Source organism: Poecilia reticulata, linkage group LG16 (assembly GCF_000633615.1).
Source record: "Poecilia reticulata strain Guanapo linkage group LG16, Guppy_female_1.0+MT, whole genome shotgun sequence".
Taxonomy (NCBI): domain Eukaryota; kingdom Metazoa; phylum Chordata; class Actinopteri; order Cyprinodontiformes; family Poeciliidae; genus Poecilia; species Poecilia reticulata.
The window spans coordinates 24315226-24341838 of NC_024346.1; the positions used below are offsets into that span (position 1 = coordinate 24315226).

Here is a 26613-nt window from a genome sequence, read left to right on the forward strand (position 1 = left end):
CACACACACACACACACACACACACACACACACACACACACACACACACACACACACATAGAAGCAAACATAAATACATTATCACTAAGAGCAGATGTTGGTATGGTGAACACAAGAAGATGGCACAAATCACCTGCATTTCTCTCAATTTCATCTTAATTATTTTATTTTAAATGTTCCAGCTTAAGATTTGCTGCATACCTTGTACGGCCCATGTAAATACCAGAGAAATTCATTGGAGCCAAGTCACACATTTTATTAAAACATTGGATATATTAGTCAAGTTAAAGTTTCCTTTTATTAAACGATTTTAAAAAGCATGCACATATTTATTTGCACATATATGGTTATATACACTGGAAACATAAGAAGACCTTGACAGTGCTGGATGCAAAGCCTAATACTGAATATGAGCTCGAACAACATTTAGATGAACTCAAAGAAAAAAATAAACATTGTTTCTGCTTTGGATAAGCCTAAGAGGTTAAATAAGATTATGATTAATATGACTATTCAGTAATGTTGGTTCATGACCTTATGTGAAAAAATAAACATATGTAAAACATGTGGAATGACTGTCAGGGAAACTTCATTTAATGATGACTGTAGATTCAATGTAATTTTCAGCCAATGAGGGAGAAATCTGTTGACGTAAATCTGACTGTGTGCTTTATTAAAAATAAAAGAATACAAATATTTTCCTATGTTTAACATCACAAAACCAAAAGAGAAAAGAAACAACAAAATTGCTACTTAAAGGTTTTTGCTGACAAACTTCCTGGATAATGACTCCTGGTCTATTAGTTACTAATTAATGACATGCCTAGATGTGTTTTAATCTAATATTCTTTCAAGCTGATTCAGTTAAAATACGTTTATTCCTGGCTTTTCTTGAGGCTTAAACAAGAGTTCCATGCTCTTCATCATGTTTCAACAGGACAGCCTGCTTCATTTCAAATGAAACTGTTCCTAATCTGAAGCTCAAAACTGACAGATGATATTTGAACACTCTGAACCCCTGGCTAAAAGCTGCTTTCAAACTGAAAACCTAAAAGGCAGGAAGATATAAACTGAGGAAACAAACTACTTCAAATGGCTTTCAGTGGACCACTTTTATATAGAAACAAGTTTGTGCCGGCTCTTTTGAGTCTCAAAGACGTAGATGGTAAAACTACTCCAGTCCGAGTGTCTGTGCTTGCACAGTTCAGATGTCTGATGTGGTTTCCTCTCTGTAATTACGGGCCTTCTGAAGATTGTGCACCTGGTTTTCAATAACCACTTTTGACAGAGACTCAAACGCATTCTGAACATTAAGCGTATCATTCACTAACAAGAACATCTAACGCCATGGATAGCCATTATCAAAAGCTCATATTTGTTAAAAGGTTTATAGAAACTGAGATATAAAGAGTGCTCCTGTAGGAATAAATGTAAAAGAAAAAGAAAAAAAAATAGGTACAATTGAAACTGTTTACATGTGTTGGTTAAAAAGACACAGAAGCTTATTTTTTTTACCTCTTAACGTTATACCAAGCTAAACTTTGCCTGCCTTAGGTCTGTTAGGATCACAAAAATTATCTATATTTGCTAAATAAAAGATTTAAATAAGTTTTAGAAAGCTTATTTTGTGCTACCTATTGCTAATGTACTTACAGGGTTTGTTTTGATTATTAAACAGTAATTTGCCATCACTATTGCCACAAGAAACTGAATGAATAATTTAACAATGATCTAAATGAGTCCGACTCTGAATTAAACCCTTCCTTTCTGTCACCACCTTGATGATGGTGTTCTATTAGATGTCTACTGAATTACTTAAAACAAATGTATTAATGTTATAACCCTGACAGATCAAGTTAAAATTAAAAATAATATATATATAGATATATGTAAATTGTACCCTGTGTTTGCTAAGGCAATTAAGTTAACCTTAGTACTGCTCGGTAATTGAGTGCATCACTATTTTACAATAATCAATTTTGAACGGCACTTTGCTCTGCGAGTTGTGAGCGGTTTCTGAGTGCATTGAAGTATAAAAATTACTCACACAAACATACAAATAACATCACTCCTACATGTAAATGTCCCATATTTCAATTTTTTTTTTAAAAGAGAGAAAAAAAAGAGGAAAGGCACTTAACATTTTTCTGATGTGTTAACGGTGTTTGGATGAATGTGTCCAGAAGAAGAAACTGAATCTATGATGCCAACAACAATAAAAGACAGAAGTCAAAGTGTCTGTGGAACCACACTTTGATAAACGTTAGGTGATCACGCATTCGTAGTAACCACGGTAAATCTGGATATACAAACATATTAGCTAATAAAAACTAGAAACTGGAATCTGACCAAGTGTGTAGCTTAGCTTTAATGTATCAAAACACCTTTAGGGTGTTATAAAGAGGCAAGTAAAGCAGCATAGCCCCTCAAGCTAAGCAGCAAATTCTTAAGAAACCTCTCCAGACATTTGTGGACATTGGGTGGACCAACAAAGTTGAAAAAAATTATACGAGTTCCATTTCAGCAATGAACATTTTTTGACATTTAGTTTGCCGAGCTCCTACTATGGGGCCTGTATATACTGAATATAGTAAAAGTATAGGCTTAGTTGTTAGTTTTTATATCAGTTTAAATAAAATAAAAAGAAAAACATGCAGTTACTTAGGTATAGTTTTGACTAACTTGACATAGAGGTGAGATTAGATAGGTGCGTTCTACATATCACAGAATAGTTTCTATTCAGAATGCGTGTGTGAGCTTTTGATAGATCAGGAGCATGAGGTGGCTATCTCATGTTAGAGACGCAAGGGTAGGGCCCATGACTGTTTTAGGAGTCACCCTCCTCTCTTTTGTGGAAGATAGTGATAAATGATTAATGGGCTCACCATAGCTGGGTGTGTATGTATGCGAATGTCCGTGTGTGTGTGTGTGTGTATGTGAGGGGGATTTCTGCCTAGTGCCCTCTGGCTTCTATCACTGCAATACTGTTCACACACCTTTTCTGTTGCAAGCGCATGCACACATACACGCACACACAGATTATTCATCATAGGCAGCTGAAGCATCATCTTGTTCAGGCTCATAAATAATTTCCTGCAGCTCAAGTCTGGCCTGGAAACCTGCCTTTCACTCCATGCCATCAACTCCCCCTCTAAGTACAACTCTCCCTTTCACACTCTGTCTGCCTGCCATATCATCCCCCTCTCCAACTACACTGATCTGGCTTCCTTTCTTCCTTTCTGTCACTCTTCAGTATCCCCTCTCCATTGGCAAAACCACCATGCTCCCTGTGGCTCCAGGCCCCCGCTACTTCCTTCCCCAGTCAAACCCGTCCTCTAGTACAACAATCTGTATCCATCTCTGCAGTGCTTTGCTTGGAAATCAGCAAAAAAAAAAAAAAAAGTCTCAACAGCAGCAGAAGGGGCTGGGGTTATCCACTGGGTCAAAAGAATGCAGCAAAAACACACTGCCTGGAGCATATTTGACAGGTTCTTGGCGCTGTGTCTCAATGCTGTCATGCAATTAACAGAGTGTGGCACTGAATTTGCATTTAGAACATTGGTAGACAATTTTTTTTCTCTGGCAAAAATTGCATAAGAAGTGCATCAGAAAATATAGGCAAGTCAAACAATAGGAAAGAAATTAAGAAAAAAAAAAAACTTTCTCGGGCTATATAAAAATTCGGAGAAATTTTCACGAGCGACTTTTATGACGCTACTTTAGATTAGAGCACAGCTGCAGCTGTAACCAGCTGAAATGTATACAACAAATAGTTTTAAACTTTAAAATCTGATATCCAACAAAGACTCAATTAAATGAACTACAAATTTTCTATCTAATGACTGAAGATGGAATGCATTTTTGTATTCTATATTCGATTACAAATATGCATTCTAATTTAGACAAAGCGACAGACATAGCAGAACTTTTCCGTCTTGTGCTTGAGGAATATTATTTAATTCACTCAAATCTATTCTCACAGTTGTAATTTCAAGCAGCTAAGACATTTTTCACAGAGAAAGAGAGAGAGAGAGACAGAAAGATAGAGAGCTGAAGTTGCACCAGATTTGTTCGCGAATAATAGATGTGGTGGAACTTTTAATGTGTTACGACAAATTTAGAAATAAGAAGTTCACCAAACTGAAAACAAACAAAAACTTTTAGTTTAATTGACAGTAAAAAGCTAACTGACCATGTTTGAATACTTTATTTATTTTTAAATGTTCATCATTCATGGTTCATAAGTGAAAGGTAACTAAAATTTAATAGAAATTAAGAACTTTTTTTTTCATTTAACAAACTCTACAGCAATCAGTCACAATAGCCACTGTGTAAATAACGATTAATTTTAATAGTTCAATTTTAACTTTTAGAATGTAATTGAAATATAACAGAAGTTAAAATCAGCAGTGAAATTCAGCCTAAACCCATTGAAATGCCTAATAGAAGTCAGTGTAAAAAGTGAAAAAACAGCTTGTCTTCTCTGTTCTGGAAGAATTTTGCCCAAACAATTTGGTAAGTCGGTGGATAGGTACCTGGTACCTATCCAGGATAGGTACCAGTGCAACAATACAGTAACATCATTATAAACCATAAGCAACTAACGATAGTCGCCGTTACACTGCTGACAAGCTTTCAATAAAATCCTAAAAATTAATGAGATGAATCTCCAACTTTGATGGCATTGATTTTTCCAGGAAAAACATTGGTTCAAGTCCAGAACAATGTACACTGTTTCAGTCACCTTCATCAGAAATCGGAAATATTGTGAATCCGTTAAATCATTCCCAGAGTTTTAATCAATCAGTAATAAGGTTAAATGTGCCAAAGAAATGTATGCTTCATTAGATAAAGCAAGGCAATATTGGCATTTACCCATAGAGTTTGAGAAGAGGAAATAGGTCTTTGTTTAACTGTAATGCATTAGTAACATAATATGCTGCTATTACTTGTGACAAATGTTTGACCATGCACAAAATAAACAGTGGGTCAAAAAAAAAAAAAACCTGCAGTTTTCCTCCTCTATTTCTCTTCGGTTGTTCTGATATTCAGTAGATTTGTTTTGACAGCTTGGAAGTTCACCTCTTTATGTCAGTCAGATCAACAGAGATTTAGTACATTCAATACCCATCATCCTCTAACTATCAGTTTCAGAGACTTACAGGACACAGGAAGCAGCTCCCACTGACAGTGGGCTTGAGACAGAGTATAACCCGGAACACTTATCCATCAATCTCAGTCATACCTAGTAACCCTAAAAGCTCTCTGCGTGAGTGTGAACCACAGGTTCAAGCTAGTTCGCTTGGGGGAAAACGAATACTGGAGGAAAACAGAAAAAAAAGAAGATCCTGCCAAACACAACATATAAAATCTGACTGCTGACCAGCAATTTCAAAACCAGGACATTCTTATGAGGCTAAGTGCAACACAAAGACGAATATCGATCTATTGTGTTTACCTCTGGTTTAGTGCTACCATCTGATTGGGGTGCCTCACAGTTCACCTGTCAATCTCCATAATGGACTCCTTGTGACTTAGAAAATCCATACTACTCCTGCAAGTTTTCCTTCATAATACAAGCTGATTTCAAAGTTCCACTTCTTTTTAAAAATGTTTCTTGAAGTCAAAGACATGGGAATCTGCATGTCTGTATGCGTTATGTTTTTAGACGGTCCAAAAACCATGTTCTTTATACAAAATGTTCTGTGATGGAACAAATATGCCGGGACTGACTTTGGCAAATAAAAACAGAACATTTGCAGATAATAAAACAGAAATAGTCATCTCTATGCACAATAGTCTTGGGTTACCCAAAAATAATAATAAGTAAATGAAAGAAGGTGAAGGTTTCTCTGAAACTTCAAATTAAACCCGGGTTTGAAACTTGTTCAAAACTAGAGACACATCTTAAAAATAAACAGTAATGCAACTTGTTATTGTAATTACTGGTGACACAGAAAACTTTGCCTCTTGTCCAAGAATCATTCAAAGTTTTCTAATATAAATGAAAGATTTCATTTAGAGATGCGGAGACAGAAACAGCATAAACAGAGGTAGATTGCGGCTAAATGATGAAAACAGATCGAGGAAGGTTGAGTCTGGCGATGAGGGGTCCCTGTGGCTACATGTGGCCATCAGCGTATCTTACTGTTCAATAATGATAAATAAGTTAACTGTCTCTCTCCCCAAACGCTCTCCTTGCTGCTAGCACTCCTCTGCTTATCTAGCCTCCAACATAAAATCCTAATGTTTATAAAATAAGTAAAAGCTGACCGCTTACAACACATCATTTTTATGCACAATGTACACTCACTGGCCCATTTATTAGACACTCTGCTAGCATTAGGTTAGAACAGCTTTTACCCTAAGGACTGTCCTAAATTAGCAATGCCAATTGAATCAACAAGGTGATAAAAACATTCCTCAAGAGATTTTGGTCCAAATTGGCAGCTACACATGCACATTACTTTCTTCTTTTCCAACATGTCCCAAAGGTTCTCTGTTGGATCAAGACCTTGTAACTGTGGAAGACGGAGTCCAATGAACTAATTGCCAGGTTCAATAGACTCGAGATGATTCAAGCCTTGTGACCACAGACATTAGAATATGTGAACACTGTAATCTTAATGGGGTAAACATGATCAGCAACAAAACTCAGGTAGGGTGTGGAGTTAAACAATGCTCTTGAAAATCACTCCACACCATTACACTGCCAGCAGGAGTCTGCTCTCCTAATACAAGGAATGCTGATCCAGGCCTTTGCATAGGAAAGATGCTTTATAAATGAACTATTTACATGCATTCAAGAGATTTTGGTCCAAATTGCATTTTGTTTAAGCAAGAATTGTGGCCCATCTGAATGTAGCATTTGAAATCAAAGGCCCATCACACCAGGTAATTTTCTAATCTGCTATTTTCCCATTGAGATGAGTCTGTGTGAATCTTAGCACCAGTTTTGTGCTTTATAATGGCAGGAATGGGACTTAGTGTGGTTTTCTGCTCCTGTATCTGCTTCAAAGTCCAACGTATTATACTCCTTTCCTTTTCTTTGCTCTTAACAATGGTACGTTCGGATCTGGGATACGTTTAAATATTATGTTGTAAATTTAGACAATAAGATTTTCTTTAACATTAATACCAACTAACCCTTTGAAGTAAGTCCAGTAACTATAACTAGAAGTCATCAGCAGAACAAATGAATATCAATAATCCACACTTGTAAGTACTTTGGCTTGTGTACATTCACCAACAATGGTATTGGTCAGCCAATGCATACAATCTAACAGGACCTAGTGAACAGGTCATCCATTACTGATAACCTTTCTCGTTTACATTACAAAGTTATTTCATGGTGACACTGCAGGAACCACACAATTATTAAATACATAAATACAAATAAATCATTTAAATACTTAATAAAACATTTATTTCATAGTACTTTTAATTAATGCTTTAATATTATACTTATTTACTTAATTTTGTCCATTTTAATTGTCTATAGTTCATTGGCGTTCCAAAATCCTATAAATTGTTTAATAATTTATTTATTTTATTTTTAATCTGAGTCCAAATTCCGTATCACAAACAAGCAAAAGCGGTATGACAATTAAAAAAAAATCCTTGAATCCTTAAATGACTGTCACTGTTCTGGACAGGTAGACGTCAATTACCTTTTGGGGCTCTGATGCCCTTTTTGAGATGCTTTAGGCTACGTTCACAAAGTTGCCATGTCAAACTTTTTCACCCTCCCAAAAAAATCCCATTTGTCCACTTCCATGTGAAGTATTAAATCAGATACAAATCCGATAGTTTTCAAAGCGTCTGCAGTCTGAATGGCCAGATCACATTTTAACCAACATTTACATCATTGGCATGGCATATACGTCATGATTCAGCACTGGAAGTTGCAAGACACATTAAATCTAAACGTAAACAATAGCTGAAGCAAGCAGTGCTGTCTTTTTTCTCCCACTGCTAAACAACTTTAAAATGAAGCCATTATTACTTTTGTAAACAGATGTGACAGCATCGTTCTTCTTCTGTGTACTTTGGGGTCATGAACTGTATGAACTGTTCACGTAGAAGTCTGACTGCAGTTTTATGTAACTAGTATCATGAGCGACCACAGAAAAATATTCAGATTTCAGAAAGAAATCTGATTTGAGCTTTAAGACCTCCTGTGTGAACATAACTTTTCTACTTCATGCTGTTAAACAAGTTCTAATTAAGCCATTTCTGACAAGTTTGGCAGGGGTTAATCAGGCCAAGGTGTAAATGGAGAAGTTAAACAACAAAAAAAGATGTGAGGAATAAGTTTGGTTCATAATTTAGCAAGGGGCGGGGGTGGGGGGGTAACAATGTTTTGTCAATGGATCAGGTTTGTCGGTTTATTTTCCCAAATGAATAAAATTCTTCTTAGAAAACTTCATTCTTAACTTCGGTCATCATTGCCTGACTTTTTGTTCACTGACCTGAAACATTTAAAGGTGAAACTGAATAACAGGTTCATGGTTTAATATAACAGTCTCTCACTCAATCCACCTATTTGTTTAAAGTTTTTTTTGGCTCTAGTGGCCTTTATTTGATAGTTAATTGACAGGAAAGTGGGTAATGAGAGAAGGGGGAAGACATGCAGCAAAGGTCACCAAGGCCGGGAATCGAACCTGCGACAGCTGCGGTGAGGACTAAGACCTCCATTTGTGGGTTGTGATTAACCCCTGCCCCACCACAGCACACAATCCACCTATTTGTTAAAGTATTTAGCAATTTTTATTAGTCGATGGAGAAATGTGCAATATTTTTATTTTTTATTTTTTACGGTAAAACCAAATAATGTCATGCTATTTTACCAAGCTGGGACAAACTAAAGCAAACAATAAAGCAGAAGTAAATAAAACAAAAAATGGGATGAAATTGAAAAAAGGCAGAAAGCAAACAGATATCGGCTTCTCCATTTGTGCTGTTGCTCCATCTACTGTAGGTGTGTGTCTGGAGGGTCCTAATTGCTGCTGAGGTCAGGCTGCAGAGCAGTAAAGGGTTGTGTTTGATGCAGGTAAGAGTGTGCATGCATGCATGAATGTGTGTGACTGCTCTGCATGCCCTTGACTTGCAGCTGGCAAACAACGCTTTAGGCCCCCACAGCTGCCTCATCATTACTGTTCACAGGGATCCCCTGCCACACACAAACACGCACAGGCTCACGCAGAGTGAGACTTAGTCACAGCTACACAGGCACAGACACAAACAGGCACACGCAGACATACACAGAGACACTCACCCCTTCCCGCAGGCTCCTCATTAAGCCAGTGTAGGCGGCAGCAGGAACGAACCACAGTCCCTCTGGGGAGCCTCTCTTCTCCTCCTGATAGAGAGTCATAGAAAAGACAGGGAGGACGGGTGAGAGGGGAGGGTGTACAGTTCGGGGTGGGGGGGGCAGCGAAGGAGCAGAGTGGAAATGATAGAGAGGCACATAGATGAAGTGAAGGAGATACAAGCAGAGAGGAGAGAGGAAAAGGGCAAGAAAAGTCCAAGGCAGGGAGGGGAAAGGGAGCACGAGGAGTCAAGACATCTTGATTACACGGTTTATAATTCCTGTGAGCAACATGCTTCATAGCTACGGCTTATTCGGATGGCTAGTCAAATGTTGGTTACTCAAAATGTTTGCTTGAACTCTTTTTAAATAATTGTGTAAATTATTTGCTGGGGATATAGAGATGTAGGGTCCCATACTAAATTTTACATTTTAAAATTTTATACTTTTCCAGATTTTTGTTGCGGTTTTTGTAACATTCTGGACATTTTTGTTCAAGATACTTACATATTTTGGTTTTGTTAACTGGATCTTTCACAAACGAAACAAGACAATACTAAAATTGGCTTCAAATTTGTTAATGGTGAAATCATTTTATGTCATCTTGACTAACCTAGAGCTGCTCTATTAAAAAAAAACAATAATACTTAGACCTCCTGAACAGGAGTGGCTATCAATGTTGAGCTTTGCCCCTAAACCAACACTAGTTTGCATACCAGAGGACTGATTTAACACACTTATTTAACAAAAAAATATTAAATGACCCTCTTTTTCAAATTTCCGTTTGTCTGTAGATTTCTTTCTTTCAACAACTCAAAATATAAAGCAATCAACAAGTTGCTTCATCTTATTGATAAAGCAGCCCTAACCCAATTGGGTTTTTGTGAAATAAATGTGAGCACTTTTTATACTCATTCCCACTTTACCAAACTTCAATTATTGAATTCAATTATTCAATAATTGAATACTCCTGCAATTTTTTTCCTCAAATAACAAGCTTTTCTATGGCATTTGTAGGCATCATTTTACAAGCCCAAACTCTTACAACTACCCATTTAGAAGTAATTTACAGGTTATTATAGTTGTTTAATATTAGATTACACTTGGTTTTCATTGCAAATATGTACATGAGAAGTATATGTAGGTCTTTCTGAAAATAGATCTTTTTTTTATCACTTTTATAGAAGCACTGTCTCATAGCCCACATATTTCTAATCATTTATCATATAGTCTCTAACTTATTTGAAATGGTGCTCTGTTCCCTTGCTGCTGTGCTTCGCTTTAGGCTATATCTAACCTTGAGGAAAAAGACAAACCTGTGGGCGCTGGGTAATTGTTGTCATTGACAACTGCAGAACTGAAAAACACACAACTTTATTTGGCTAATAGTAAAAGGAACATTCTGCATAGGTTAAACATTGGTTTTCCAGGCAACATATGTAACATAAATTCACCTGTGGCCTGTGGCTTCTTATTGTTAAATCTTAACCTCTGACCCCAACTGAGGCAACTGAGATCTGCAGAGCTTTAGATGTCGTTCAGGGTTGTTTTATGACCTCCTGGTTGAACCGTTTATGTGTTCCTGGAGAAATTTTGGTTGACCAGTCTCTCCAGGAAAGGCTCGCCACTGCTGCATGTTTTCCCCAGTTGGGGATTATGGTTCTCATTTTGGTTTGATGATGTACCAAAGTCTTAGACATCACTTTTTAATCATTTCCAGACAGCTAGCAGTGACTTTGTGTTTCTACCTTTTACATTTTTTTATTAATTATATATTATTAAATCATGTGCATTGTATCTGATAACTAATACACAGTCTTTAGGGTTTTGTTAATGAAATTGAGTAAAAAAAAAGAAAAAAAAAGTAGATTACCGGTAAATACAGTTAATTTCATTTATCAGGGGGACCAACTACTTTCCCCCGAGGGTCAAGACAGCTTGGATAGTTGTTTCCCATGATGAATGTAATAATTATTTGAAAACTGCATTTGTACAAACTCAGATTTTCATTTTATAATGCTAAAGATTTATTTGACAATCTGTAACCCTTCTTTGTGACACAAAAAAAGCAAAAATAGAACAAAATATGTAAGGGGGAAAATATTTTTGTCATAGTAATCCATCTCATGGTACAAAACTATCTTTGATAAACTGAAAAGGTTCTTCTTTCACTAAGCTGAAGTCTAATTTATTTCATTACACTAAAAGCTGTTGAAGATTCAAACCAAGTACTCCATCACCCTGAAACGTGAGCAACATTTAAATCTCCATTTCTGTGCTGGAAAGGATTATTAAGGGTACTTCGATTTTTTTTTTGTTTATTTTGGGACTGACCCTAAATTAGAAACATTTTAAGGTGATAAACAGTTGATGAGAGCAACACACTGAAAGGAAATAATAATAATAATAATAATAATAATAATAATAATAATAATAATAATAATAATAATAATAATAATAATAATAATAATAATAAATAAAAACTATTAAAGAAGATGTTAAAAGTGATCCAGATGGAGCCTCTACAATTTCTTTTCTCAGCTTTGGAAGAGTATTCATAGTAACCAAGTAGGCTGATTGATTTTTGAAGGTTATCAGTCAGTCATGTAAATAGAAATGTTGCTTAATTGACTTGCCTGGTGAGATTGAGGTTAAGCAGAAATAAATTGGCATCACCTTTCCTAATAAAGGAGGCCTTCTTCACTCTTTCTTGTAAGTTTCAGGACAAGGGGTCAATTCCTTTTCAATTGAGTTTAGTCAGCATACAAAATTAAACTCCATTACCTGATGATAAAGTTCACAGTTAAATCCATTTTACTCTAGATTGGTCTTTTTCTCTGAGGTAATGATAATGCATTTTGATCTATCTTATATGCAAGGAATGCTGTGAATGATTCATTTAAACGTATTAACTCAAAGTCATCCATTTCATTTTCATCTCAAAAACCTTTTTCAAAAATACTTTTTTTGTCTTTTACAGTGTCTTGCAAAAGAAAAGTGCTTATATCCCTAGAACTTTCACTTTTTGAACCACTGTAAGCTGACATTTGGAGATTTGTTGTGATATCAGTACAAGGTTGTGCACAATGTCAAAGTGGAAAGAAACAAAAATCATAATGAACTGCAGTACCTGGCCTTAAAATAATTACTAATATGAAAATGTTCAAATAAATAATGATTTCCCTATTTATTTAATTGTGTATATATATATTTTTTTCTTTGCAATTTATTCATTTTAAACTATTCAAAAAAGCTTTGCTCCTCCAGTAAACAATATTCTTAGTCATAATTTAATGCCGATAGGGCCCAGTTGTGCCCCTCCTCTAGGATATGGGACAACTGACCCAGTATTCTTTCACGTCTGCAGCCTTGCATGTAGACATGTCGGTCAACAAGTCCCATTCAGGGCGCTAAAACTTGTTATTTAATGGTTATTTTTCCATTAAATAAAATGGAAAAAATATTATTTAATGGAAAAGAAAAATTCCACTAAAATTGTAATGGTTGCATTTGTCAAACAGATGCATTTGATTTGTCAAATCCAACCTCCTAAAATGAATATTTCTATTTCACCAGCAGTAACATGCGAGTCATTGGAAGAGGTGACATGCAAGCTATACCTCAGAAGACATCATGTAGAGAAACTCCCCTAGTGGTGGCAGCAGGAACTGTTTCAGTTTATTGTTCCTGAGATTATCCCGCAACAGGTCTGTTAGAGTTGACACAGCCTGAAAAACAGAGTGAGATGTGGTTTAGATATAAACAGAAATTCACTCCAATACAAAATACCAAAAAAATCTAGACTTTCCTCCACTAGTGTCTATCGGTGGGTCTATCAGATGTATTTATTTATTTATTTTTTTTTAAGGTGCCTTTTTGTGCGGACACTTATACGGAAATAAACCAAATTTCCAAAATTTTAATTATTTAGCTCCAATGGTTTAAAGTTAACTTACTGATGTTCTGGGGAAAACAGCACTGGAGTGACTAGAGATGCCTCCACAGAGAAAAACACAGTGATGCCCCTCCCCCACCTGTTGAGTGCTGCCAGTCAGCTGGCTGAAAAAAGGCCATTGACTACAGATGGCATTTTCAGCCAGCTCGATGGGCTAATTAGCCTGTCAAGCTGGCTAATTAGTTTGACAGGCTAATTAGACACCCTGTCAAGCATACAGGCTGACTAATTAAGCTAAGATAGTATCAGCTTGTTATACTTGTGTAACATTGAACGGACTAGAATGAAGGAAAGGTGTAATATTATATACAATAGACTCTGGAACATCAATACTAATTTAGTACTACAGATCAAAACATAAATAAATAAATATTAAAGACGACTGTAATATGCCACTACTTTAGCAGCAGCAGGTAGCAGTACTAGCAGTAATAAATAGCAATCAGATCATGGCATTAATTATTTAAAATGTTTGTATTATACTCAAGGTTATGATACAGCGAAAAGCTCAAACCAATCTATGCAAACTGACAACCACATTTATAATTTAAGTATCATGAAGTGGCTTTTTATGCTTTTGAAAACAAGAATGAAGGAAGTCTGGATATATACGAAGGACTAGAAACAGTGATTGAACTAAGACAGCAACAAGAAACAAATGTTTGCATGCAGCGTAATCACAATAGGTCAATAAATACAGTAAGATAAATCACAGTCGTTAGAAAAGGTGCAGAATTTTATAAGACGTAAGCATCAGTAGGAAACGTTCCTCACAATAACAGTACAAACACACACATAGTGGTAAACAATGTTCCAACTTGGTATTATCAAGTAACCTTGGTGATGCCATTACAAGGAGTCTGTATATATATTTGAAACCTCCCAACAAGACATATTAACTATTTATGCTTAGATCTTTGCTACTCGTTTTGTTTAAAAGTCTCAGATGTTCTATAAATCACAATATTCAAAATTCACTTTTTGCATGTTCCTGTACTTTCGTTTGGGCAACTCCTACTTCTAGAAACAATCCAAGTGAAAAAAAACCCAAAACACTCAGCTGTTTTTGGGAATATGTAAATGTTCTCCTGGTGTCTGCAAAACAATCCGTTTCAAAAACCTCTAAATTGTTACGTCACAATTTTGTTACCAAGCAACCCCAACCCAAGCCCCTCACCTGGCAACCGAAGTGGAGATCTACCCACTGCATTACAAGACAACGCTAAATTTGTCCTGCTGGATTATCACTGCAATGGCTGCTGGAAAACGAAAATGATTTTGTTGTCGACTACAATAAAGATTGTGTGTCCATGCATTTCCTCCCAGTCAAGGAGAACAGAGCTAAGTGGCTTCATTTTATTTTTGCTTGCAATGTCCCTGTGAAATTCCCAAAGAAATTTGTAGTTTATGCAAATTCGTTTAGAAAGGAATACTTTAAAAACTACCAACAGCCAAAATACTTCAACTGAAGGCAGGTTGTGTCCCTACTGTTTGTCACAAATCTGTAGATGAAGTTGATGCAATTACATAATAATGTATGTTTTGTGTTGATGTTCGGTATGAACATGATTTGTCGTTTAGCACAAGCTAATGCTGACCAATAGCTTCTGCTGTGTCTCATGTTATGCTCCCCATAATATCTGTTCATTTATGGTCAGAACTGTAGTAAACTGAAAGCGATAGTCTACCATTGAGAAGATGAAGAGTTTGTGAAAACATGTTGGTTACTTGGACACTACCGACATTGATTATTTTTTTTATTTATTTTTTTACATATTGAGAGAGGTGCTTCTCCTCTAACCTTGCAAATATATTTAAAAGAAAAAGGTTGAATTTGCGAAAAACGGTTTTAGCGCAGAGTTATTATGCTGATGTCAGCTGCTTCTGGGTCTGCTTCGGGGTCAAAGATGTGTAGTTGTACCGCTGTGCATTTGTTTGTAGACGTTTTTACGTGTCTGAGGTGCCGATGTAAACACTGAGTTTGGAGGTCTTGGCCAGCAGCAGCTTATTTGCATGAGTTCAAAACAGGCAGAACTGATCAGGTGAAATCTCAATACCTCAGAATGACTTTGTGTATTAATTGTAATGAACATGTTTTGTATAGCCAAGAGACCTATCCTAGCTTGACTGAGGAAGCATAATAGTGGGCCTTTAAAGAAACGGGCAAAAACGCAGTCTTCAAGCTCCGAAATTTTAAGAAAATGCTCATTAAAGAGGTGAGAAGGGCCAAAGACAAGTCCAACGCAAGAAAAAAAAACAAGAGGAAATGTAACAGATTGAGCAAGGCTTGAGACAAATCTGTATTCAGACTGTAAAAATATTGTGGGCACAGGTGTTCCGGACGACCTCTGAATGTGAGCCAACGTACCAAGAGTGTGTTAAGAAACATAAATCAGTTTTTAGCACAACGACTTGTGACTGGATCACTCAAAACAATTACTAGCGCCTTGTCTTTACAACCTGATATTTAAGTATATGGTGAGACAGCTGGCTGCTTCTTGACGTTAACATTAATGGGTAATTCTGTGATCTGATGCAAGACCTGCCTGACCCCTTTGTCAAACTGCCCTCCTCTCAACTTCTTAACATTCATCTTTCCTTCTCTATATGTTTGAATTTGCCAGATCTCTTCGCTTATCTTGATTAAGGTTGAGGCCCTTTTCACTCTTTGCCCATTTTGTAAGCAGATTTCTCAATATAACCTATTTTTCTGTCTGGACAACTTTTATAAGTAGTTATTTTATATATTTGAGAAAGATTTTCCACCACAGAATAAGAGGTTCGCACTAGTAAATTATTTATCTTTTAAATAGAAAACTGCAGCATCACTTCCAGGGACAATAAGTTATTGAGGTGAACCAAGAGACTGGTTAACAAAGCTGCAGTGCAGTCAACCTCATCTTCAAGTGTCCAGCTCTCCACCAATGTGCCTAATTTACAACATTTTCATTCCATTTTTTGTACTCTGATAACCTAATAATGATGCTTGCACAACGGAGCATTATTTTAAAAGGTTTTTTGGCAGATAAAACATAATGGCATGTCCAATGGAAAAACAAGCAATGCCTGGTTAAAATCTACATAAAGCACTGTATCCATCAAAAAGATGATATACATAGATTAGCCCAGATTCTGAGAATGTCTCGTCAAGAGCTCTCCTGGTAACATGAGACCTACTTTTATATTTTATGCACGACTATATGGGGTAATATCTGATGCAAAGTGGAAAACAAATGCTCTACATTATGAAATACCAAACCCATTAGTGCTACTGTAATTGAATTTTTAAAAATGTGTTTAAACCGTTGCGCTTTTCTTGATGGGGTGTTACAAATACTGCTACTTTTTGTGTTTTTGTGCAGCAAGTACCCTCTGAATCTGTGTCCTCAAGGATTGCTGGGAGATTTTTCAGAGCATTTAGTCTCCTTATCGTGTAAAACACCCTGCACAGTAAAGGATGTGCTTCTTAATCTGCAGGTGGGCTTAAAAAAAAGGGAGACATTTTTGAGTGATATTTAGTGAGGTTTCAAAGACACTGCATCACATTAACAGCTGAAAAGTTGTCAGTATTTTTTTCTAAAGCAATTTTATCATTTTAAATAAAAAAATAAACACTGTCAGCAGAAAAAGAACAAGACAGAAAGGGGACAGTGAAAAAAAGACAGGTGTACTTTGTTTGTATGTGTTTAAAGTATATATTTGTGTGTGTGTGTGTGTGTGTGTGTGTGTGTGTGTGTGCGTGTGTGTGTGCGCGTGTGTGTAGGTGGAAATGGAGGGGTTGAATAAAGTATATTGAAGTTACTATGGTAACTAAGCCCAGCCCCAACACACCAATCAGCAGGATTGCAGCAGGAGAACCCCTGCTGAGACGACACACACTCAAAGAGAAAAATGCAAGTGTGTGTTCCGTTTGATTGGTCATCTGTTCCCTGCAATATAAGGAAACACAACAATACAGTATCTGCAGGCACAAACACACACCAATAAGGACAGACAGAACTACATACGCAAAACCCCTGCTGAGAGCTCACACAGGCAGTGTTCAAAACAGCCTGTGCACACACATAAAAGACACACACACAGGACCCCTGCTGAGCCCATAGATGGTCAGGCACGGCCATAGTCACGAACAGACAGAGGAAGATAGGCAGGCACAACGCTCAGTTATATCCACAGTAGCTGCAGAAAGGTAAAGTGGGTAACGGAGGCAAAAAAACAAAAACATTCCACCATTTGTCCTTAACACCAAGGGCATTGAACATACATATATGCCAAGGCTGACCCTTTTCTAAATACCAAAGACAAATAAGCAGCAGCAGTATGAATGCTATAATGAGGACATCAGGAATCACGCAGACATAAATTATATATGGAAACAAACAACAGAGGAGGGAAAATTGGTTTATAATTATAAAGATCATTAGGCCTAATGGTCACACAAAATCAGTTTTCTACTTAGATAGCTCTGTATGAACCTTTTGTTTTTAGAGAATCCACATAAACTGACTAAATTGCCCCTGTGAATTAATAAAACTGATGTGAATATCGTTTTGTTTATGATGGTAATTATGCTCAGATGTGGTTTCAGTCCACTTTTGAAACTTGTTGATTTAACCACAAAAGCATTCACCAGTAATAAGGTTGTGGTCTCTCAACTGCAATTCATCTGCATTTCTGATGCTTACAACAATAAGTGTTGCTCAAAGCCAAAGAAGAAACACATTACATATCACAGGGTGCTCCAGCATACATTAGCCGCAACATTAAAATCACTTTGCAGATGAGGATAACAACGTTGATTATCTAAAAATCAATGCAAGGTTTCTTTGTGAAACCTTTGTTTTGAGCCATCAAGTTGTGTACTTCTTTCAGACAGATTTAAATATTACTTGAGACTGTAAAAACGTCCAAGGTGCTGCAGCGTCATAGCGCAGTAGTATTCACCGGCGGTATAGTGCACCCAATCTATAACGCCCTCAAAGCGTTCCAGAGGGATACAGAAAAGCCAGCTGAGATCTTGCATCCATTCCCCCAACAGATCAGAGGGTTTGAAAGCATGTGATCAATTTACACCAGGAGTGCCCAAGACCAGCCCTTGAGAGCTGATAACCTGCAACTTTTAGATGCATCCCTGCTCCAAATTCCCTCATCATCTTGGGAAAGAGTCATTCATTTGATTCAGGTGGGTTGAAGAAGGGCTGCATCTAAAAGTTGAAGGACAGTAACTCTCCAGGATTAGAGATATGCACAATAAAACACGTGTCTTATCATATGGATAAAACTGTTTGTGCCGTACATTTCATAAATATTATCTTAGCAAGAGTGTGTTCACTGTGTAAAATATCTTATCAAGTAATTTGAGAACTTCTAAAGTCATAAGAACTAAAACAGAAAAATAGAAAAAGTCATCATATTTTACTTGCTTTTAATGAAAATTACACCAAACGCATTATCAGAACATACACTTGTATTTTGCTTCTAAAAACATATCTTTTTTTAATGCAATTTTCCATTAGAAGCAAGCAGTTTCAAATTGGCACAATCTCAACTAAGCAAAACAAAATGCATTTGTAGGAGATATAACCCTGGTGCAAGCAACAGTACAGAATATTAAGGTTTTTCATTAACTTAAAATCCAGTTGTGTCTTCTATTTATGTTTAAATATGCATGAGAGACAAACAGGGAGATGGAAAGTCGAGGAGTTTGTTTTTTTTTTTTTCTGCATGTGGAAGGAAGTTGTCTCAAAGAGCTGTAATGCCCCCAGCTGGTCCAAGCTGGATCTAAAAAGTGAGCATGGAATGAGCAAGTGTTGCTGTTCACATGTTCATCCAGGGTCAATTTTCTCTCAACTGTGTTAAAAGTTTTGATTTTTGTTAGCCCAAAGAAAGGGGAAGGGGAATTTTACTACAATTTTAGATATTTTAAATGTTACATGAAGAGCATGAACACAATTCCTTCTGGCATTTACTGCCACATAATGGTCTAAACTGGTATTACATTTGTGATTTTCCTGGCGTCTTTGATGTCACTGTTAGATCTTTGAGCATGTGAGAATGTAATAAATTCATATTACCCAAACATGAAAATGTTTACCTGGTCACTTTGTAGTAACCGACTTGTCTGTGACTATTACTAAGAAGTTTCTTTTGATAACAATAATTAATATCTAAGTAAACTTGTTAAAGAATGAGGTTAGATTAAGCCTGAAATAATGCTACAGTAAAAAGGATTTATATATATATACATATATATATATATATAATTTATATTGTTTAAGTGCTGCACTCAGCTGTTTTTATTCCCAAAAGACAGCTGAGTATTGAGAACATTTATGAAAATAACATGTTACATGTTTGTATGTTCAGACCTCAGAAACGTGGCAGTCCTCTTCAAGACGACTACAGTACAGAGCTAGAAGACCCATCGTTCTGAGGATCTTGCTTCGTCTGTAAGATATAGTTCAAAATAAAAATGTGATTAATTAATTTTAGATATTGTGTTTGCATATCAGAACAGAGTACATGGTAACACAATTTAAGTTGGTAAACTTCTTAAATGGGCTTTCCTAAAAGTAACAGAACATCTGGAGCTTGCAATCAAAACCAGAACAATGGTTTATTTAATTCACTTAAATAACCCTTGAAAGAAGTTAGCTTAATTATTTCTGAATTAATAATAAATCTGGCTAGCCAACGAAAACACCTAAAGTAAAGCTGTAACTGAAGAGATGGTGCAAGAAAAAGATAGACAAGTGGAAAACACAAATCATACTTTCATTAACCGTGCCTATCTGGCGCTCAGGCTTGTCTTATGCTTTAATTCTGAGCCTTTTCGTTGCACAGGAAATTCAGAATTTACTGTAAAATATATGTGAAACTATAGCATTTTTGTATTACTTCATTGCAAGCTTCATGTTTTCTCTTCCTGGAAAAAAAAAAACACATATAGGATGTACTTACAAATCCCAGTTTGGAGCTTGCCGTAACTGCTGGGTCAATACAGAAAGCTGCCAAAAAAAAAAAAAAAAGAAACATAAGGAGATTACAGAAGTGATAAGGAAAAAGAAAACAAACAGATTTAGGAAACTAAATTAAGAGACAACAATTAAATTATGTAAAAACATGGGATTTAGATGGATTGTTACTTCTTCAAAACTCCTAATTCTTTTCAAAACTCAATTGTTTCTATACATTTACCACAACATATCAACAGCAAAAAATAAAAAGATCAATCCCTATCAGTACCAGGTGTGTATTATGCAAATATACAGAATGTGTTGCTGTGTCTTAACTAATGCTGCATAATTTCAGGAAAACAATTACAATGCTTTTTCAAAACATTTTGATTATATTATATTTGCTTTTTTCAAATTTCTTTTCTTTGACCCCACAAATTTTATAGGATTTAGCATTAAAAATACATCTAAAAATACATCATGTGTGATCATTGAGGCCAATGAAAGCTCATTCTGCAGACCAGGATGAGCCGGCTGCATGCATGGCACTTTTACTGGATTTTGGTAAAGTTCTTATCTCAGTAAATATACAAAACATGGTTCTAGGTATTCCATATTCTAACTCAAACACAAAATAAACATTTTTCAGTTGAGAATATCTTTAACATCAAGTCAGGATCTACTTTTAAACTTATTTTATAATGATTTCATGTGAAAAGGTAAATTAAAGTAGCACATGTTGTGAACCGTCAAGAGAAATGCTATATAGTATTTTAAATTTCTGACAATAAAAATGTAAATTGTGGCTTGTTTTTGTATTCAGGTCTCTTTATTCTTATCCATAAAATCCAGAGTAGCCAACTTCATTTGGAAGTCATAAAAATCGGCTAATAGAGTTCACCTCTGTGCAATTTAATCTCAGAATTACTGCAGAGTTTCTGTGAAGGTCTCAGAGGTTGGAGCACATTAATGAACAAACAGCACCATGAGGCCCAAAGAACACAGCAGACAGGTCAAAGATAAAGCTGTGGAGAAGTAACTAACAGGCTGGAAAAGCTCATGTGGATAAAGTTTAACACAGAAGTGCTATTTGTGTACTCTGTAAATCCGGCCTTTGGTGCAAGAATAAAAGTCACTGAAGAAAGTCAAGAAGTGAAAATATATATATATTTTTTATAGCACTCTAGTTTTCTGATACACTGAATTCTTGTTTCTATTATCTGTGAGCCATAATTAGCTAAATTTACAGAATTCAATGTGCGAAATATATCCATCTGTGTTTGAAGACTTTCCCCTTTTAGAATAGAAGTTCTGAAATTCTCCTGATGGTTTTCTAAAATATAGAATAGAAAATATATAGCACTGGTGACAGCAAGGAGGGTCCTAACGCTGTCATGCTACTGTATGTTGAGACACAAAATACTATTTCAAACTACACAGTTATGGCCAATAAACCCAGTCAAACTACATTCCAAGAAGGGAGCTGAAGTAAATGTTTTCCTACCAGTGTTGAGTTAATCAGCCTATCAGCAATAACTGTGTGGCCAGCTATACAGCAGAGGTAGCACAGCAGGTTGAGTCTAGATCGAACAGCTGTAGACTGAGGAAGAGCAGAAGAGGAGGGGAGTGGCGTGGACGGCTTCTTTTCTTCAAAGCATGAATGAAGTTGTAGCAGAAAACCAGACCACTCATCATCACTCAGAGAAAGCAGCTTCTCCACTACACAAGACAAGAGAGAAAAGATTTAACTTTGAGATAATCTTGTGTTATACATTCAACTTTATTGATGCAGATTAAGACAACATACCTGAATATGCTGGTACACAGAGGTTTTTGGGATCAAATCGTACAGGAGTAATCTTAAGTATCTGTTGAAGTCATTATCAGAAAAAAACCCATAAACTTCAGTCTGCGACCATCTTACTTTTTGTTGCTTTGTTCACCCTTTTCTTACGACTGTGTCTTCAATATTCACATTCACATTAGGAAGAAACATCTGAAAGGCTAATTATAATTATACTTGATCCTAAAGGATTTAGATTGTATACAGCCATCTCCATCTCCATACCTTTGGATTGTCGATGATTCGGGTGACACTCAGGTCAAACTCGGTGTGTAGAAGCCGCTTCACACAGCTTGCAATGTCAGTATCGGTGACAATCTAAAATAGAAAACAGTGGGGAGAAAATCAGATGACTGCCTCTTTACTGTGTTGACCCCTCAACACCTACACAACTTGCTTGACTCTTTATTGTACAGAATCAGCAAGAAACATTCTGACATTTTGGTTCATATTGTGACAAATGTCCTGAACATCCATGGAGGGAGTCTCCTGTTCCATCCCAAGGGTACTCTATTGAACTGAATTAGTTTAAGTGAATCAAGATTCACTTAAATTCTTTTTCTCCCCCATTCTGATGCCTAATTTGCACTTTGTCAAATCGTCTCCACTACATCTGCATACCTAAACGTATTACAATGATGCCCTCGTAAAGTTAACAGTGAATCCATCATGCTGTATGCAAAGTAACGTTTACCTCAAGCTCAGAGTTGTGGTTTGATGGGTCTGCGATACTGCATTGGGTTCTTGAGTTGCTGTGAAAAACCACAAATAATAAACAATGAGCAACAATGGACAAATAAGAATTAAACTTTTTATTTATAACTGAACTGTTCATAGATATTGAAACTCCACTGAGGTAACACACGGACTACAGTTATGCTTTTAGAAATTAATTAATCCAATTCCGTCCAGATTAATGTCCCCAAATAGTTTTGATGAAGTTTAACTGTAGAATACTTTTGAAACAATATTTCTATACATGCTTTAAACAAAAATACCTAAGTAGAAAGATTGTATCAGTGTTGTCTTGATCCACCCCGTTCTTTGGTTTCAGCTCTAGAACGTTACCTGGAAAAAGGGGAAAATTTGTATTTTTATCATCAGTTTTTTTTTTGACAAAACAAATTAGTCAATAAAAAAGTTGAGTTAAAGAAAGAATTGCATATAACCTAATTTTAGATTTTTTTTTTTCCAGAAATACCATCTTTATTTAGAAATGACTGAAACTGCTTAGTGTAAAAGGCAAATGATGTCATGCTAAATTTGTACATTGTATTTGTAGAGAACAAAGCTTCTCGTGTCCAAGTAAGGAACTGCCACGCCATTAAACCGTTACAACCGAACACAATCTGTTACCTGACATATATGGTTTAGTGGGCTGTCGATCTCCCTGCTTTGGTTGAGACAGATCTCTCGTCTCAACTTGGTCCGCCATTGTTTTTCCACATCTCACTTCCTTATTTGAGTTTTTGTAATTTAACCTTCCACCAGACACATGTGTGACAGATTGTCGGCTTTCAGCTTCCGTGTCACACGGCCTGTCGGCTACATTTGTCGCATGAGAAGATGTTGATTTCTTTGAGACATTAGAACCTGTCTGGTTTATTGCTGAGTGGCTGCTGGGTTGACTGAATGAGTGTTCTGCAGGAAAAGGGCTGTGTGTCCTTTTGTGTCTGTAAAAGAATAAAAATGTGTCAAATAATTTAACCAAAGCCTCTCAAACAAATGACAGCATCACCATTTTTACAAAAATGTTGCAAAAAAAAAAAAAAAAAAGGAAATGTTGCAGGGGATAAAATATATCGACACATCCCATGATAACAGAATTGTTTTTCGTACCCATTGACATCTTCAGCTTCCTCATATTTTGCATCATCTTTTTCCATTTTTACTTGAGTCCAGAAAGGATGATCCACCAGCTCCAACCAGCTGATCCTGATGAAGGAAACTAGTTCACACAACTCAACACTGGCAAACCAAAATTACTTCAACGGAAGTAGCCACAGTCAGAATCCACTGAACAATTGGACATTTAAATACAAAATTACAGCCATGATTTTCTCAAGGACAAAAAACGTTGGTTTTGTGACAAAAAAGATCTACGTTTAGATAAAAGTTTAAATAATTTTGAGAAATGAGCGCTTGTCTGTTGTGTGCAAAAATATGTGATTACTAAAATTATATAGATACATATAGTTCATATTTCAAAACCATAACTTCAATGGGAAATCAATGGGTCTGACCTCTTGGTTGGGTTTTTATTTAATAAACCTTTCAGGAGGCTCTGGAAATCCTGACTGGGAGGATTTGGGAGAAACACTGGAAAAGATTAAATAAGTTAATGTAATACTTTATATACAGTTAGGCCCAAAATTAGTCTTACCCCTGGCAGATTTAGGTTTAAAGTAATATTTTTAATTTTACTAACATGCGTTTTCTGACTAAAAGTAATAATAATTTTCATAATAATAATTAAGATTCAAATCTATTGGAGGGAGCTAAAGCTTATGGTGACAGCATGGAGGCCTTCCAATCAGAAAGAGTTCCCCACCAAAGACAAATCAACAACAACATCAAAACAACTTTAAGGATATGACTGGTGTGATAGAAATTAAAAAATGTACCACCTCAATATTGAGAATACTTTATGACCTGCCTTTATATCTGTTTAAATGTAAATGAAAACAGATTTTTATTTTATTTATATCGAAAATTGATAGTCACTTTAAATAGTTTTACATCTGCCCGAATTCATATCAGAAATACATTTCTTGGTTGAATAAAACATTTCTATATAATGCCAAGGGGCATAATAAACATAGCCTTAATTTTGCAGCTTAACTTAACTGTAGGTTCATGTGCTAGCTTGTGTTTGATACACAGCATATTACCTTTCTGTCTTAGAGGTGGCGGTTCCTGATGCAAAATCATCTCTGTCAGTTCAGTGTGGTTATCAGACCAGAAAGGAGGTTTACCTGGAAAACAAGTAGTCAGTAAAAAACCCCAAATCCAAAAAGGATTATGTAAAGTGTATGTAAAATGCATAAAAAATGCAAGTGCAAAGGTTTACAAATCCCATAAAACCAAATATTATTTCAAAGTAACATGTTTCAGTAAACATAAGTATTTAATTTAAGAAATTGCAAGATTTTTAGAAAATAGAAACCACTTCTGAAACTGATGGTAGCAGCATATCTCCAAAAGGCAGAACAAGGGCATGTTAGTCACAGTGGAGCAAGTCTTCATTAAACAATAGTCCACAGACATCTAGAAACCAAGGAGACCAGTTGTTGTAGCTGTTCAACAGTCCCTGGATCTTCTGTCTCAGATGTTTTTATTGTTAAGTGGTCTGGACTTCAGGCAGGCCAGTTCAGCACTCAGAAACTGACACTATGAATTAAATGGGGGAATTTTGTTCTAAAACGTGAATTAAACCTTTCAGACATGTAAAGTTCCCACTTTGCCTCAGTCCATTAAAAATGGCAGCGTTTTTGACAGATTGCTTATGGCTTCTTTGATTGATTAAGCTTTACCCCACACTGGTGGATGGCATGGGGAAATGTTTTTACAGATGACAATTTGTCGAAGGGTCCGAGTCCAAGCAGTGATGTTTGTAACAGAATAAGGACTGGGTGCTTTTTTTAAGCAGTGCCAGTTTAAGACGCTCACGTTTGTCCCAAATTGACTTCTGGGAATATCATTCAGATATTTTCATAGACTGGTGAACCTCTCCCCATCTTCACTTGTGATGAATTTAGCCTAAGATGCTAATTTTACACACAAACCTCATGCTAACCTGCTCCCAACCAACCTAATTTGTTGCCAACATTCTCATCCACCTGTTTGTAATTTGTACCACTTACTGTAACAGCTTTTAAGTCTCCCCTGCCCTTACTATTTTAGGATCTCTTCAGCTGTTAGTTTCTGAATCACCGCAGCTGTTCTGTTCTTAATTTCAAAATGTTATACATTTACGGCATTCCATTGTGAACAAAATAGAAGTTTATAAAATGTGAAAATGTTCCCATTTCTTTTGGAAATGGGGTTGTAAAATAATATTGGCAGCAAAGCAAATATTAGAATCAGAAATTCAGTTCAGTTTCAAGTTGTAATATAATAAAAAGACAAAGCAAATCACCAGAAGAGAAAATGTATCAGACATAGATCATATTAATTAATTGTTACTTTTCAATATGTGAATGTGTTACTTTGTAAACACGTGTGAGTGGGTACCAGTGTACATATAGTAGAGTATACAGCCGAGAGCCCAGAGATCAGAGCTCCTATTGGTTTCTGATCCCTGCACCACCTCTGGAGCGCTGTAGGTTGAAGAACCTAGAAATATGTAACAGAATCATGCAGATACAGTTAGAAAAAGAACTGATATCGTGTTGTTTGCTGTATGCAAAATACAAAGTATGAAATGTCCTCAAATGGCGTTATCATTATCAACAACACCTATGTATTCAGTAGCAAAACATAAAACAGAGGTGATTCGAGAATGACGCACAGTATTGTAAATACTGTTGTTTTCTAGGAATCAAATTAT

At 36.1% G+C, this 26613-nt stretch overlaps 1 protein-coding gene across 10 annotated transcripts in view; it reads right to left on the reverse strand.

The window, feature by feature from the left end:
* ulk4 (unc-51 like kinase 4) overlaps window positions 1–26613 on the reverse strand; it is a 98350-nt gene that overhangs the window by 69501 nt on the left and 2236 nt on the right. For all 10 annotated transcript variants that reach the window (XR_535782.2, XR_535780.2, XR_535781.2 and 7 more), the window contains exons 7-20: window positions 26298–26399; window positions 24956–25039; window positions 24308–24383; window positions 23904–23999; window positions 23421–23737; window positions 23063–23132; window positions 22759–22816; window positions 22290–22382; window positions 22029–22089; window positions 21726–21940; window positions 20226–20272; window positions 19634–19712; window positions 12931–13038; window positions 9278–9361 (exon numbers count right to left, since the gene is read on the reverse strand). Coding sequence is in view for 5 of the 10 variants with exons in the window: in XM_008432070.1 (XP_008430292.1) it covers window positions 9278–9361; window positions 12931–13038; window positions 19634–19712; window positions 20226–20272; window positions 21726–21940; window positions 22029–22089; window positions 22290–22382; window positions 22759–22816; window positions 23063–23132; window positions 23421–23737; window positions 23904–23999; window positions 24308–24383; window positions 24956–25039; window positions 26298–26399 (1490 nt within the window). In the remaining 5 variants the exon portion in view is untranslated. The remainder of the gene's footprint in view (window positions 1–9277; window positions 9362–12930; window positions 13039–19633; window positions 19713–20225; window positions 20273–21725; window positions 21941–22028; window positions 22090–22289; window positions 22383–22758; window positions 22817–23062; window positions 23133–23420; window positions 23738–23903; window positions 24000–24307; window positions 24384–24955; window positions 25040–26297; window positions 26400–26613) is intronic.